The sequence below is a fragment of the Panthera pardus genome, unplaced genomic scaffold, assembly GCF_024362965.1.
Source record: "Panthera pardus isolate Hobbes unplaced genomic scaffold, ASM2436296v1 HiC_scaffold_11, whole genome shotgun sequence".
NCBI lineage: Eukaryota > Metazoa > Chordata > Mammalia > Carnivora > Felidae > Panthera > Panthera pardus.
In genome coordinates, this window is record NW_026526666.1 from 58,150,145 (window position 1) to 58,163,266 (window position 13,122).

General features: G+C 37.0%; 1 protein-coding gene and 1 non-coding gene across 2 annotated transcripts in view; both read right to left on the reverse strand.

Moving 5' to 3' along the window:
- The window catches only part of HOOK1 (hook microtubule tethering protein 1), a 70,558-nt gene that overhangs the window by 35,450 nt on the left and 21,986 nt on the right, over positions 1-13,122 (reverse strand). The window contains exons 6-8 of the mRNA XM_019449097.2: positions 4,284-4,351; positions 2,575-2,637; positions 635-718 (exon numbers count right to left, since the gene is read on the reverse strand). Of these exons, the coding sequence (XP_019304642.1) occupies positions 635-718; positions 2,575-2,637; positions 4,284-4,351 (215 nt within the window). The remainder of the gene's footprint in view (positions 1-634; positions 719-2,574; positions 2,638-4,283; positions 4,352-13,122) is intronic.
- Positions 1,751-1,872, reverse strand: LOC128776024 (U6atac minor spliceosomal RNA). Its single transcript, XR_008420999.1, has one exon. It is a non-coding gene; the product is annotated as a U6atac minor spliceosomal RNA (small nuclear RNA).

A 13,122-nucleotide genomic window follows, 5' to 3' on the forward strand; every position in this document is an offset into this window, starting at 1 on the left:
CTCATAAAAACACTCTGGGAGAAACACACTATTATCACAACACTTCTCAAGAGAGAAAACTGAACTATAAAGAAATTAAGTAATTTGTTTGAGAGGATACGACCATCTGAATATAGGTGGGCTAGTGTGACCATCTACCCTATTAAACGTTAACTATTGTCTCTCATGCCGTTTATTTTGCTAACATGTACATACATGTGAATATAAGAATTATATACACATGGATTCAGATACATGTACATGTTAGCAAAACAAACTTGGTACCTGCATTTAATGGGGAAGGGGAGAAAAGCACTTCTAAATACTTCCATAAATGACCTCATTTAAATATTCGCTCTATGCAGTAGATACTTGAATTTCTCCTTTTTACAAAAGAAACTAAGGGCTCATCTAAATACTTGAAATTCCACAATTAAAATGATTTTCTCAAAGAAATAATCACCAATTTTCAACTCAAAGAGAAAAGTAACTAGGAAGTTCATGCTTGAATGTTCAAGCCTATAACAAACACGTTAAAATTTCCCTCCCTGGAATGGAACCCCTCCTCCGAGCCACTGTGCCAATGAATTATTTACAATAAAACCTCCGTAAACTTAAAGAGGAAGTTTCCCTCGGATGGGTTTCTCTTCTGCACCTGCATATCCAGTTCTTGGCACCTTTGCCTCAGTTCTTCCTTTTCCGCTAGTGCTTCTTGAAGTTCTTCCAAGGCCCTTTTAAGCTGAAACAGAAAACGTTCTGATTCTTAGAAAGATGTGTTCTGACACAAGTTCAAAAATATGTGTATGGACACATAGACACGGACATTCAAATTTATCAACAAATCTACTCTCTTTAAGTCTCCATTTGAACCTTTCTAGGGTTACTATGCAAATTAGACAGCATAGGAAAAGCAGTCGGCACAGGGTCTCTGGGATGTAGTGGACAGTCAATAAATAAGCAACTAGTAGTCAGAGTGAGGGGGAAGATTTTAAGAGGGTGACCAGACGCAAATGGACAGTTGTGTGAAAAAGGTGTTTGGTCACAGGAGAAGGTGCTGATTAGTATAAAACAATGAGGAAGACCTAACTGCAGATGGAAATCATGCATCTATAGTGACCTCAATTCAAATAAATGGCTGTGCTTTTCTCTAACAGAGCTCAGCTGCATGGATGCTGCAGTAAAGACGGGCACTCATTTGTTTTAGTCTGAGTTTCCCCGATGATCAGGGATGTTGAGCACCCTTTCATGTGTCTGTTGGCCATCTGCACGTCCTCTTTGGAAAAATACCTGTTCATGTCTTCTACCTATTTTTAAACTGGATTATTTGTTTTTTGGGTGCTAAGTTTTATAAGCTAATTACAGAGAACACACTGATGGTTATCAGTGGGGAGGTGGGTGGGGGGATGGGGGAAACAGGTGGTGGGGATTAAGGAGAGCACTTGTGGTGAGCACCGAGTGTGGCATGGAATTGAATCACTAAATTGTACACCCGAAACCAATGTTACACTGTATGTCAACGAACTGGAATTTAAACAAAAACATTAGAAAATTTTATCTATTAACAAATAAGTCTCAGTTTGTTGTTTCTGTGTGAATATTTACACCGTCTCATTAATATTTAAAGCAAAGGTCCCACAGAAGTAAAATTTTAGGTAAATCTTCATAAAAAAAAAATTGTTTTCTGGTTCAATGTGCATTTTTTAAAAAAAACCTGAAGTATCACTAACATAGAATGTCATATTAGTGACATACATCATACAGTGATTCAACAACAAAACGATGGTTAGATGCCCTGAAGGGGGTGACAAGGCCTTAGCTGTGTGCTGGCAGGCCAGAGGGCCTCTTCCAGCCTTGTGACACGGTGCGCTAACCTTTTCCCCTTTCACGCATCACTCCTTATGAAATGTTCAAACAGCAGAATACTAGAGGATGTTGTTTAATTTCATTACACAAAACTTAGAAAAAACACAGTGTTTAAATTCAAATAGAAATTTCTTAGGAAAATTTTAGTTTGGAATACTTGGTGAGATGCCTGGTGACACTCATGAAAAACAGGTGTTCCAAAGTAGAGCAGGAAAAGCGCTAGATGCAACGGCCTGTCCCTGTGCCCCACCCCACAGCCCAGGAGAGTGCCCTCCCCCGTGTGAACCAGAATGCAAGAGAACCTAGAACTGGAGAAAGGGGACTTGAGCGCAGGGTCATGGAGCTGTTTCTTCACAATCAGGAGAGAGGACAGCAACATGACAAAAATTATCATATTAGATAAATGACAACTTAGCAGAATTTTTTCAACTGTCTGCTACTTAACTGTGCAATCATCTAGCATGAGCCACATATATATCAGAAGTTTTGGAAGAAAAGTGCAATGTCACTCATCTCTGAACATGATCATAAAAACTTTTGGAAACCAACACTACTTGCATTCATGAAGGAAATCATAATAATATTCAATTGAGATATTATAGGATAAACAAGCTACAGTTCATGGAGGAGAATATTCTTGCATATGTTCGCCTATGTAAGCCTTATGATAGTAATCGGCTAAGGAACTGCATGTCTGTTTTCAATACTCTCCCCACATACTAAGATACTTACCTGTTGCTCTAATTCTCCGACAGCATCATTTGTGGGACAGCTCACTATTTCTTTACTCATCAACTAGGAAATTAAAGTAGCAATGTTAAGTACAATAAAGAGACTAAGTTATGAAGTAAAAATAAGTTTACTTAAAAGGGCAGTAAAATGCTTTATATTCAGTTTTCCTTGATGATCCTTAGAATATTATTTAAATAAAAACTTCATTAGAGACTTAAGCTAAATAACACAACATTTCAACTATTACATCAGTGGGGACATCAGGAGTAAAGTGTACTTGAAATGCACAGATAAATTTAAAATACTTGTATACTGAAAAATTGTAATCTAAGTTCTAAAAGACGAACTACTGAATAACACTGAACACATCAAATAATAAAAAAAAAGATTGTCCCATAAAATTAACACTTTTAAAATACAGCCTTTAAATGAGTGATATAGCAAAATTCCTAATTTGAGAAGTCATTTTAAAAGTAGGAGTTACAATTATATGGAAAAAAAAATCTTATAAAAGTAACCTTTTTGTATATGAAACACAGACATATGTACTGTGATGCTTTAATTTTTTTTTTCGTTTTTATTTTAATATTTATTCAATTTGTGAGAGAGAGAGAGAGAGAGAGAGAGAGAGAGAGAGAGAGATAGCAGGGGAGAGGCAGAGAGAGAGGGACACACAGAATCCAAAGCAGGCTCCAGGCTCTGAGCTGTCAATACGGAGCCCAATGCAGGTCTCGAACCCACAAACCGTGAGATCACATTAGCCGAAGTTAGATGCTTAACTGACTGAGCCTCCCAGGCGCCCCCGTACTATGATGCTTTAAATTCAAGTCAACAATGCAAACTCAGAGCACACACTGCTAACCTCCTGTGAGATGCCTCCTTCCAAATCATGCCCCTGTCAAACTGCTTGTACTCACTAATTCCTCATTCTACCTCCCCTTGGACATCCTCTACACTGCACTTCAGTCTGATGTTAAGAATCAACATGTACCACATGAATTCTGAACCATTCTGGTTCAACCTACACATCTAGATTCACTTGAACCCAGGCTACCTAACTCCCAAACCTATCACCATATTTGCTCACAGTTTCTCCATTCAGAAAATGAATGTAAGATATATTTACACACATGCTTTAAAATTTCAAGAAAGACTACTCTAATTGGCAGAAAAAAAAAGAAAAAATAAAGATTCTTATCTGGTCAGAGGTTGTTTATCCTGCTTAGGTGAAGTTATTTAAGGGAATCTGACAGGGGCACCTGGGTGGCTCAGTCATTAAGTGTCTGACTTTGGCTCAGGTCATGATCTCATGGTCTGTGAGTTGGAGCCCTACATCAGGCCCTGTGCTGACAGCTGGGGGCCTGGAGCCTGCTTTGGATTCTGTGTCTCTGTCTCTCTCTGCCCCTCCCCTGCTGTGCTCCGTCTCTCTCTTTCTCAAAAATAAATAAACGTTAAAAAAAAAAAAAAGGGAACCTGACAATATTAACTTATCTTTTAAAATACAGAAGTACTAAAATTGGGCTTGAAGTCTTTTTAAGATATTTTGGAGAAAGAAAAGAAAGGAAGGCACACTAATTTAAGGTAAATAAACCTGCTGCAAAGGGCAAGTTTATACAAGTAGAAAAATATACATCCATAAGATTTATGTGATAATTTTTGTGTCATTAGGTTTAGGATTTTCATACATATGTGAAATGATAAAAACTTACCTCTTGAATAGCAGTCATGACCACATGTTGAACAGACTCTTCCAATGTCATTATATTTTGAATATGTTCTGTGATTTAAAAAAAAAAGATAGATATGATAAAAAGAATCTACTCTTTTCTATGTTACTTTAGCCATTCAATTAATAGTATAAAAGGTCATTTACCACACATATTCTTTATGCAAGTATATTTTTCCACAAGAAATAAGTCCACCAAAATTATATAAGCAGAATTAAAATGTCCAAATTTTAAATGTTTTATTTTTCCTAAAGAAGAAAACCTCTACTTTTCTTATAAGAAGAAAAAGAAGAAATTATGATTAATCTTAAAACAATTATGACAATTTCTTCCCTCTTCTTAGGTGTTCAGTATTATGGGATGAATTCATACATATTAAATGAATGTTAAATCTTCAGCCCAGAGAATTAAATCTTACCACCTATGTAGTTCATTTCAGGAAGGCTTTCAAAGAAGGGACTTATATAGCCTCCTATAAACACATACTCAATATTCATCAAGTCTCATCTCAAGGAGATCCTTATGCCTTACCACAAACACACATGCAATAAGTTAAGTCTGTCCCAATATGAAATGAAGAACCATAAGAAAAGGTGTTTCATATATTTACATAATCAACTTTGATGGCATGTTCTCCAGCTAAAACAATTTCCATATAATTCCAAATTTCCAAAAAAACATTATTTTCAAATATTTTTATTGCTTAAATGATTGTCCTGGAACACTCCTGAAAGTTCTCTAAATCTTTCTTTTATTTGTGAAGTCAAGAACTGGACAAAGATTCTGACAGATTCTGGTATGCACCTGACCACTAGGTGGGGAGTGGGAGGGGGAGGGGAAGAGTTAAGTAGAGAAAGCACAGGCAATGCAAGGATTTCCTTTAACTGGATTTTCTGGGTAACGGAGAGTTTCAAGTCTGCTGAAACCTTCAAAAAAATTATCTCTTTTCCCACCAAGATAAATGTGGTACTATTAACCAAACAAGTTCATTCTTTCAAGACTGAGACTATTGCAATACCTTGGAATCATTTTGAACTCAATTCTCATTGCAAAGTATAAAGGTATGGAAGCTGTTTTACATCTTGGGTGTATTTTAGGTTTCAATTAAATTACTGCAAGTTTTTTTTTTCATTTATTTGCTCACTCCTAAAATCTGAGAGCCCACATATCTCCAAAATTAAATCCAATTAGGTAACACTGATGTGTTTAACAAGACAGTGAAACTATTTCTTTATATTTACCACTTGCTAAACTTTTATTTATGTATGCCGAAATTGAATTTCCTTTCAAAATTCTGGGGACAAAAATTCTATTAATGCTTGGAACTAAATTATGAAAGTAATATTAAAATTCATGGAAGGTAACAAAATCATAACAAGGGAAAATTACACCTGAAAATGTCAATTATAACTTAGAATAGGAAGAACTGATCAATTCACAAGAAAAGAGATGAAATGAGATAAAACAGATATTAAATAGTGCAGACAAAATACAGTGAAAGCCAAAGTTACTTTTTTGAAAAAGACTATTAAAACTGACAAATGTGGAAAAGATGGCAGAGTAAGAGGATGCTAAACTTGACCCAGAGACACACCAAGGCAACAGCTACATCTAAGCAAAACTAACTCTGAAAATGACCTAAAGACTAGGGAAACAGACCTTCCTTAGCTAGTCTCAGAGAGAAGGCCACATATAAAGGGTGGGGGCGGGGGGGGGGGGGCAAAGACATGGTTGGGAACCAAATCCCCAGTGGGACCAACCACAAACAGGATAGGCAATACAAGGATGGAGAAGCGAGATCAGACCCCACACTGGGCAACCCTGTGTCTGATGAGTCCCTATAATATCTGACTTAACACTGGGAGCTTTAAAAATCAGCAACGCCAAGAGAGTTTCCTACTGAAGGCAATAGGAAACAGAGTCCCACCCTCCCCCACCCCCCTAAAGAGCCAGCACACTAAATAACTCAGCCCTAGACACAGCACAGAGGCGGCAGTTTGAAAAGCACCTGGGGTATACATGAAGGAAATTCAGTGACTAATCTCAGAGTATGTGCGTGAAGGGCAGGATCTGCAGATTCCTCCCAGGGAAAAATGCTGGCTAGTGCCACTCTTCTTCCCTCCCCCACTAAGGAGATGCTTCTGGGAGCCAGTTGTAACACTCTCCTTCTAGCTCGCTAATGCCACAAGCTCTGCCCCAGTGCTACCCTGCAGACATGCCCCACCCAACCTGCCTGCTTTGGCAGGCAACCCTGCAAATTAGCTCCAGCTCTGCCACACCTGACAGGTAGCACTGGCCAGGCCTGTCCCACTCCATAGTTCTCCAACCCTGAGTTGGTGAGTAAATAACCCCAAACATGAGCACAGCTGCAATTCCTGCAGCTAGGCCTCTTAGTTGGCTGCACAGGGAGTAAGCCCTGCTCTTCAGTGAGACTTACAGCTGTGGTATAGAGGCTAACTGCAGGTGGCGAGGCTGACCACTAGCCCCACCCACCAACTGGCCCATGGCAGCCTCAGTCTGGCCTCTCAATAGCACTGGGAGCAAATCCTGCCCAGTGCATCCACAGCAGGTAAAGCAGGTGACTGCAGCTAGCTGGGATGAAGGTTATGATGGCCCAGCCACAAGTGTAGGGCACAGGCAGCCCATGTAGGGGATACTCCTGGAGCACCTAGTTCTGATGACCAGGAGGGACTGTGCTGTAAGACACTTTTCCATACCAGGCCACTATCTTCAAGACCAGAAGAAGTAGCTGACCTACCTAATATACACAGAAATAAACACAGAGAGTTAGACAAAATCAGGAGACAGAAGTATATACCCCAAATGAAAGAACAAGACAAAATCATGGTTAAAGAGCTAAATGAAACAGAGGTAAGCAACATGCCTGATAAAGAATTCAAACTAACAATCAAAGACACTCCCTGGACTTGAGAAAAGAGTGCATGAACTCTGTGAAAACTTCATGAGATGGAAAATATAAAAAAAAGAACCAGTCAGGGCTGAAAAATTCAATAACTGAAATGAAAAATGCACTAGAGGGAATCAACAGCAGATCTCATGATGCAAAAGAACAAATCAGCGATCTGGAAGACAGAGTGATAGAAAGCACCCAAGCTGAACAGCAAAAAGAAAAAAAGTAAGAAAAAAAAAAGAAGAACAGGTTAAGGGAACTCTACAACATTACCACAAATAACATTCATATTATTAGGGGGTCCCACAAGGAGAAGATAGAAGGGAGGCAGAAAATTATTTGAAGAAATAACAGCTGGAAACTTTCCTAATTTGGGGAAACAAATATCCAGGTCCAGACAGCACACAGAGCGTCCAACAGGATGAATACAAGGAGGATTACACCAAGATAAATATAATTAAAATGAAATAACGATAGAGAATTTTAAAAGCAGCGAGAGAAAATAAAAATGTTATATATAAGGGCAATTCCATAAGGCTATCAGTTGAATTTTCAGCAGAAACTTTGTAGACCAGAAGGAAGTAGCATGATATATTCAAAGAGCTGAATGGAAAAAACCTTACAAACAAGAATACGCTACACAACAAAGTTATCACTGAGAAGTGAAGGAAAGATAAACGGTCTCTGAGACAAACAAAAGTTAAACAAGTTCATCCATCATTAACTCAGCCTAACAAGAAATTTTAAAAGGAATTCTTTAAGTGGGAAACAAAAGATATAACCAGATGTAAGAATATTATGAAGGGAAAATGTTTCACAGGTAAAAGCAAATGTATTTTAAGGGCAGTAGATTAATTACTTATAAAGCCAGTATGGAGATGAAACACAAAAGCAGTAAAATCATTTATATCTACAAAAATTAGCCAAAGGATACAAAAAAAATAAAAGGATGTAAACTATGACATTATATATGTAATGTGAAGAACGAAGTAAATATTTAGTGCTTTCAAAATGTGTTCAAACTTAAGTGACTTAATATAAATATCAACATAATATAAATTGTCAAACACACAGGATATTATACATCAACCCAGTGGCAACCACAAGTCAAAAACCTATAATAGATACACAAAACATAGAGAGAAAGGAATCCAAGCATAACTCTAAAGAAAGCCATCAAACCACAAGAGAGCAAGAGAGGAAGAAAGGAACAAAGAACTATAAAAAAAAAAAATCAGAAAACTATTAACAAAAGGGTAATAAGTATATTCTTATCAATAATTATTTTAAATGTCAATGGACTAAATGCTCTAATCAAAAGACATAGAGTGACATAACGGATAAGAAAACAAGACCCAGGGTGCCTGGGTGGCTCAGTCGGTTAAGCATCCGACTTCAGCTTAGGTCAAGATCTCACAGTCTGTGAGTTTGAGCCCCGCGTTGAGCTTTGTGCTGACAGCTCAGAGCCTGGAGCCTGCTTCAGATTCTGTGACTCCTTTTCTCTCTGCCCCTCCGCTTCTCACGCTCTGTCTCTGTCTCTGTCTCTCTCTCTCTAAAAAATAAATAAACATTTAAAAAAAATAAAAAAAAATAAAAAAAAAGAAAACAAGACCCATCTGGGGCGCCTGGGTGGCTCAGTTTGTTGGACATCCAACTTCAGCTTGGGTCATGATCTCACGGTTCAAGTCCCACATCGGGTTCTGTGCTGACAGCTTGGAGCCTGGCGCCTGCTTCAGATTCTGTGTCTCCCTCTCTCTCTGCCCCATTCACGCTCTTTCTGTCTCAAAAATAAATAAACATTAAAAAAAAGAAAAAACTAATCTATATGCTAAATTTATATGAGCCTACAAGACACTTCAGATCTACAGACACAAATAGACTGAAAGTGAAGAGATGGAAAACAATATTCCATGAAAATGGAATAAGGGGGGAAAAAAAGCCAGGATAGCAATACTTATATCAGATAAAATAGACTTTAAAACAAAGACTGCGGCAAAGGGACAAAGAAGGGCATTGCATAATAACAAAGGGATCATTCCAACAAGAGGATATAACAATTGTAAATATCTATGTACCCAATAAAGAGACACCTAAATACATAAAGCAAATATTAACAGTCATAAAGGGAGAAACTGACAGAAATACAATAGTAGAGGACTTAGCATCTCACTTATATCATTGGATAGACCATTCAGACAGAAAATCTGAAACAGTGACAGGAAACAGGAAACAGTGACTTTGAATGACACATTTAATCAGATGGACTGAACAGATATATACAAAACATCCCATCCCAAAACAGCATAATACACATTCTTTTCAAGTGTGCATGAAACATTCTTCAGGAAAGATCACATGTTGATACAAAACAGAGCTCAATAAATTTAAGAAGACGGAAATAATAATAAGCATCATTTCCAACTACAATGGTATGAAATTAGAAATCAAATTAAAAACAAAAACTGGAAAAAACCCCACACATACAAGAAGGCTAAACAACATGGTACTAAACAACCAATGGGTTACAAAGAAATCAGAGGAAATACATGGAGACAAATGGAAATGAAAACACAAGAGTCCAAAATCTTTGGGATGCAGCAAAAGCTGTTTTAAGAGGGAAGTTTATAGCAAACCAGACTATCTCAAGAAACAAGAAAAATCCCAAACAACCTAATCTTACACCTAATGAAACCAGAAAAGGAAGAACAAGGCTTAAAGTTAATAGAAGAAAGGAAATAATAACGATTAGATAATAGTAAAATTAAGGAAAGAGACTAAAAAACAATAGAAATGAAATGAAACCAAGAACTGGTTATTTGAAAAGATGAAATTGATAAACCTTTAACCAGTCTCATCAAGAGTCAAAAAAAAAAAGTCAAATAAAATCAAAAATGAAAGAGAAGAAATAGTAACTGATGCCACAGAAATACAAAGAATTACAACAGAATATTTTGAAAAATTGTATACCAACAAATTACACAACCTAGAAGAAATGGGTAAATTCCTAGAAACATGATTTTCCAAAATGGAATCAGGAATAAAAAGAAAATTTAAACAGACTTATTACTAGTAATGAAACTGAATCAGTAATTTAAAAAAAAAAAAAAAAAAAAAACTCCCAATAAACAAATGTCCAGGACCAGCTGGCTTCACAGTAAATTCTACCAAACATTTAAAGAAGAGTTAATACCTATTCTTCTCAAACTACTCCAAAAAATAGAAGAGGAAGGAAAACTTCCAAATTGATCCCATGAGGCCAACACTACCCTGATACCAAAAGCAGATCAAGACTCCACTAAAAAAGATAACTACAGGCCAATAACTCTGACAAACACAGATGCCAAAATCCTCAACAAAATATTAGCAAAACACATTCAATAACACTTTAAGGATCATTCACCACAATTAAGTGAGATTTATTCCAGGAAGGCCAGTGTGGTTCAATATTCACAAATCAATGTGATACATCACATCAACAACAGGACTAATAACAACCATGTGATCACATCAAAAGATGCATAAAAGCATATGACAAAGTACAATATCCATTTATGATAAAAACCCTCAATGAAGTAGTTTTGGAGGGAACATATCTCAACATAATAAAGGTCATATAAAAAAATCTCACAGGTAACATCATACTCAATGATGAAACACTGAAAACTTTTGCTCTAAGATCAGTATCAAGGTAAGGCTGTCCACTCTCACCACTTTTATTCAGCACAGTACTACTGGAAGTCCTAGCTGCGACAACCGCAGAAAAGTAAGGAAGTAAAAGGCACCCAAACTGGTAAGGAGGAAGTTAAATCATCACTATTTGCAGATGACAAGCTACTGTGTATAGAGAACACTAAAGACCCCACCAAAAATCTACTACAATTAATAAATGAGGTGAAGATGGAGGATACAAAATCAATATAAAGAAATCTGGTGTGTTTCTACATACTAACAATGAAGTGGCAGAAACATACTAAGAAAACAATCCCATTTACAACTATGCCAAAATAAAATACCTAGGAATAAATTTAACCAATAAAGTGAAAGACCAGTACTCTGAAATCTGAAAGAAATTGAAGATGACACAAATGGAAAGATGTACCATGCTCATCGACTGAAAGAATTAATATTGTTAAATGTCCATACTACCCAAACATCTACAGGTTCATTGCAATCCCTATCGAAATGCCAAAAGCATTTTTCAAAGAACTAGAATAAATAATCTTAAAACCTGTATGGAACCACAAAAAAACTTGAATAGCCAAAGCAATCTTGAGAAAGAACAACAAAGCTGGAGGTATCACAATCCCAGGTTTCGAGATATACTACAAAGCTGTGGTAATTGGAATGGTCTGGTACTGGCACAAGAGAAACATAGATTAATGCAATAGGATACAGAGCCCAGAAATACACCCACACCTACCCGGTCAATTAATCAATAACAAAGAAGTCAAGAATATAAAATGGAGGGGTGCCTGGGAGGCTCAGTTGGTTAAGCATCTGACTTCAGATCAGATCATGATCCTGTGGTTTGTGGGTTTGAGCCCCGCATCAGGCTCTGTGCTGACAGCTCAGAGCCAGAAGCCTGCTTTGGATCCTGTGTCTTCCTCTCTGCCCCTCACGCTCTCTCTCCCTCCCTTTCTCTCTCTCTCTCTCCCTCTCTCTTTTTCGCTCTCAAAAATGAATAAAAATTAAGAAAAAAAAAAGAATATACAATAGAAAAAAGACAGTCTCTTCAATAAATGGTGCTGGGAAACCTGTGAGACCTAAGCCGTAAAACTCCTAACAGAAAACATAGGCAGTAATTTCCTGAACATCAGCCTTAGCAACATATTTATAGATATGTCTCCTGAGGTAAGACAGTCCACTGAATAGAAGATAACTGTAAATTATCTATCTAATAAGGGGTTAATATACAAAATACATGATGAACTTCTACAGCTCAACACCAAAAATACAAACAATCTGATTTAAGAATGAGAGGACCCCAACATTTTTCCAGGGAATAAATACAAATGACCAACAGGTACATGAAAAGATGCTCAACATCACTAACAATCAGGGAAATGCAAATCAAAACCACAATAAGATATCACCTCATACCAGTCAGAATGGCTATAATAAAAAACACAAGAAATAACAAGTGTTGGCGAGGATGTGGAGGAAAAGGAACCCTCATGTGCTGTTGGTAGGAATATATAATGGTACAACTACTGTGGAAGACAGTATGGAGGTTCTCAAAAACATAGATAACAGAACTACTATACAACCCAGTAATTCCAACACAAGGTATTTAACCAAAGAAAATGTAAACACTAATTTGAAAAGATACATGCACCCCTATGTTGATTGCAGCATTATTTACAATAGCCAAGATATGGAAGCAACCCAAATATCTGTCAATAGATGAATGAATAAAGAAGAAGAAGTCTACATACACAGAACAGAATATTACTCAGCCACAGCCAAAGAATGAGATCTGGCGTTCTCAACAAATGGATGGGCCTAAAAAGTATGATGGTAAGTGAAAGGAGTCAGTCAGATAAAGACAAATACCATATGATTTCGCTTATATGGTTGTTAGAGAAGGGGTGAGCTGGAGAATGGGTGAAACAGATACAGGGAATTAAGAGGTGCAAACTTAAAGTTATAAAATAAATTAGTCACAGTAATGAAAGTACAGCCTAGGGAATATAGTAAATAACATCGTAATAACATTGGAGACAGATGGTGACTACACTAATCATGGTGAGCACTGAGTAATGTACAGAAGTGTCAAATCAATATGCTGTACACCAGAAACTAATATAAAATTGAATGTCAATTACACTTCAATAAAAAAAACTGACAAATGTGCTAAAATTAAGCAAACAGATGTTATAAATAACCAGTAGCTGAAAGAGAAACAAAGCA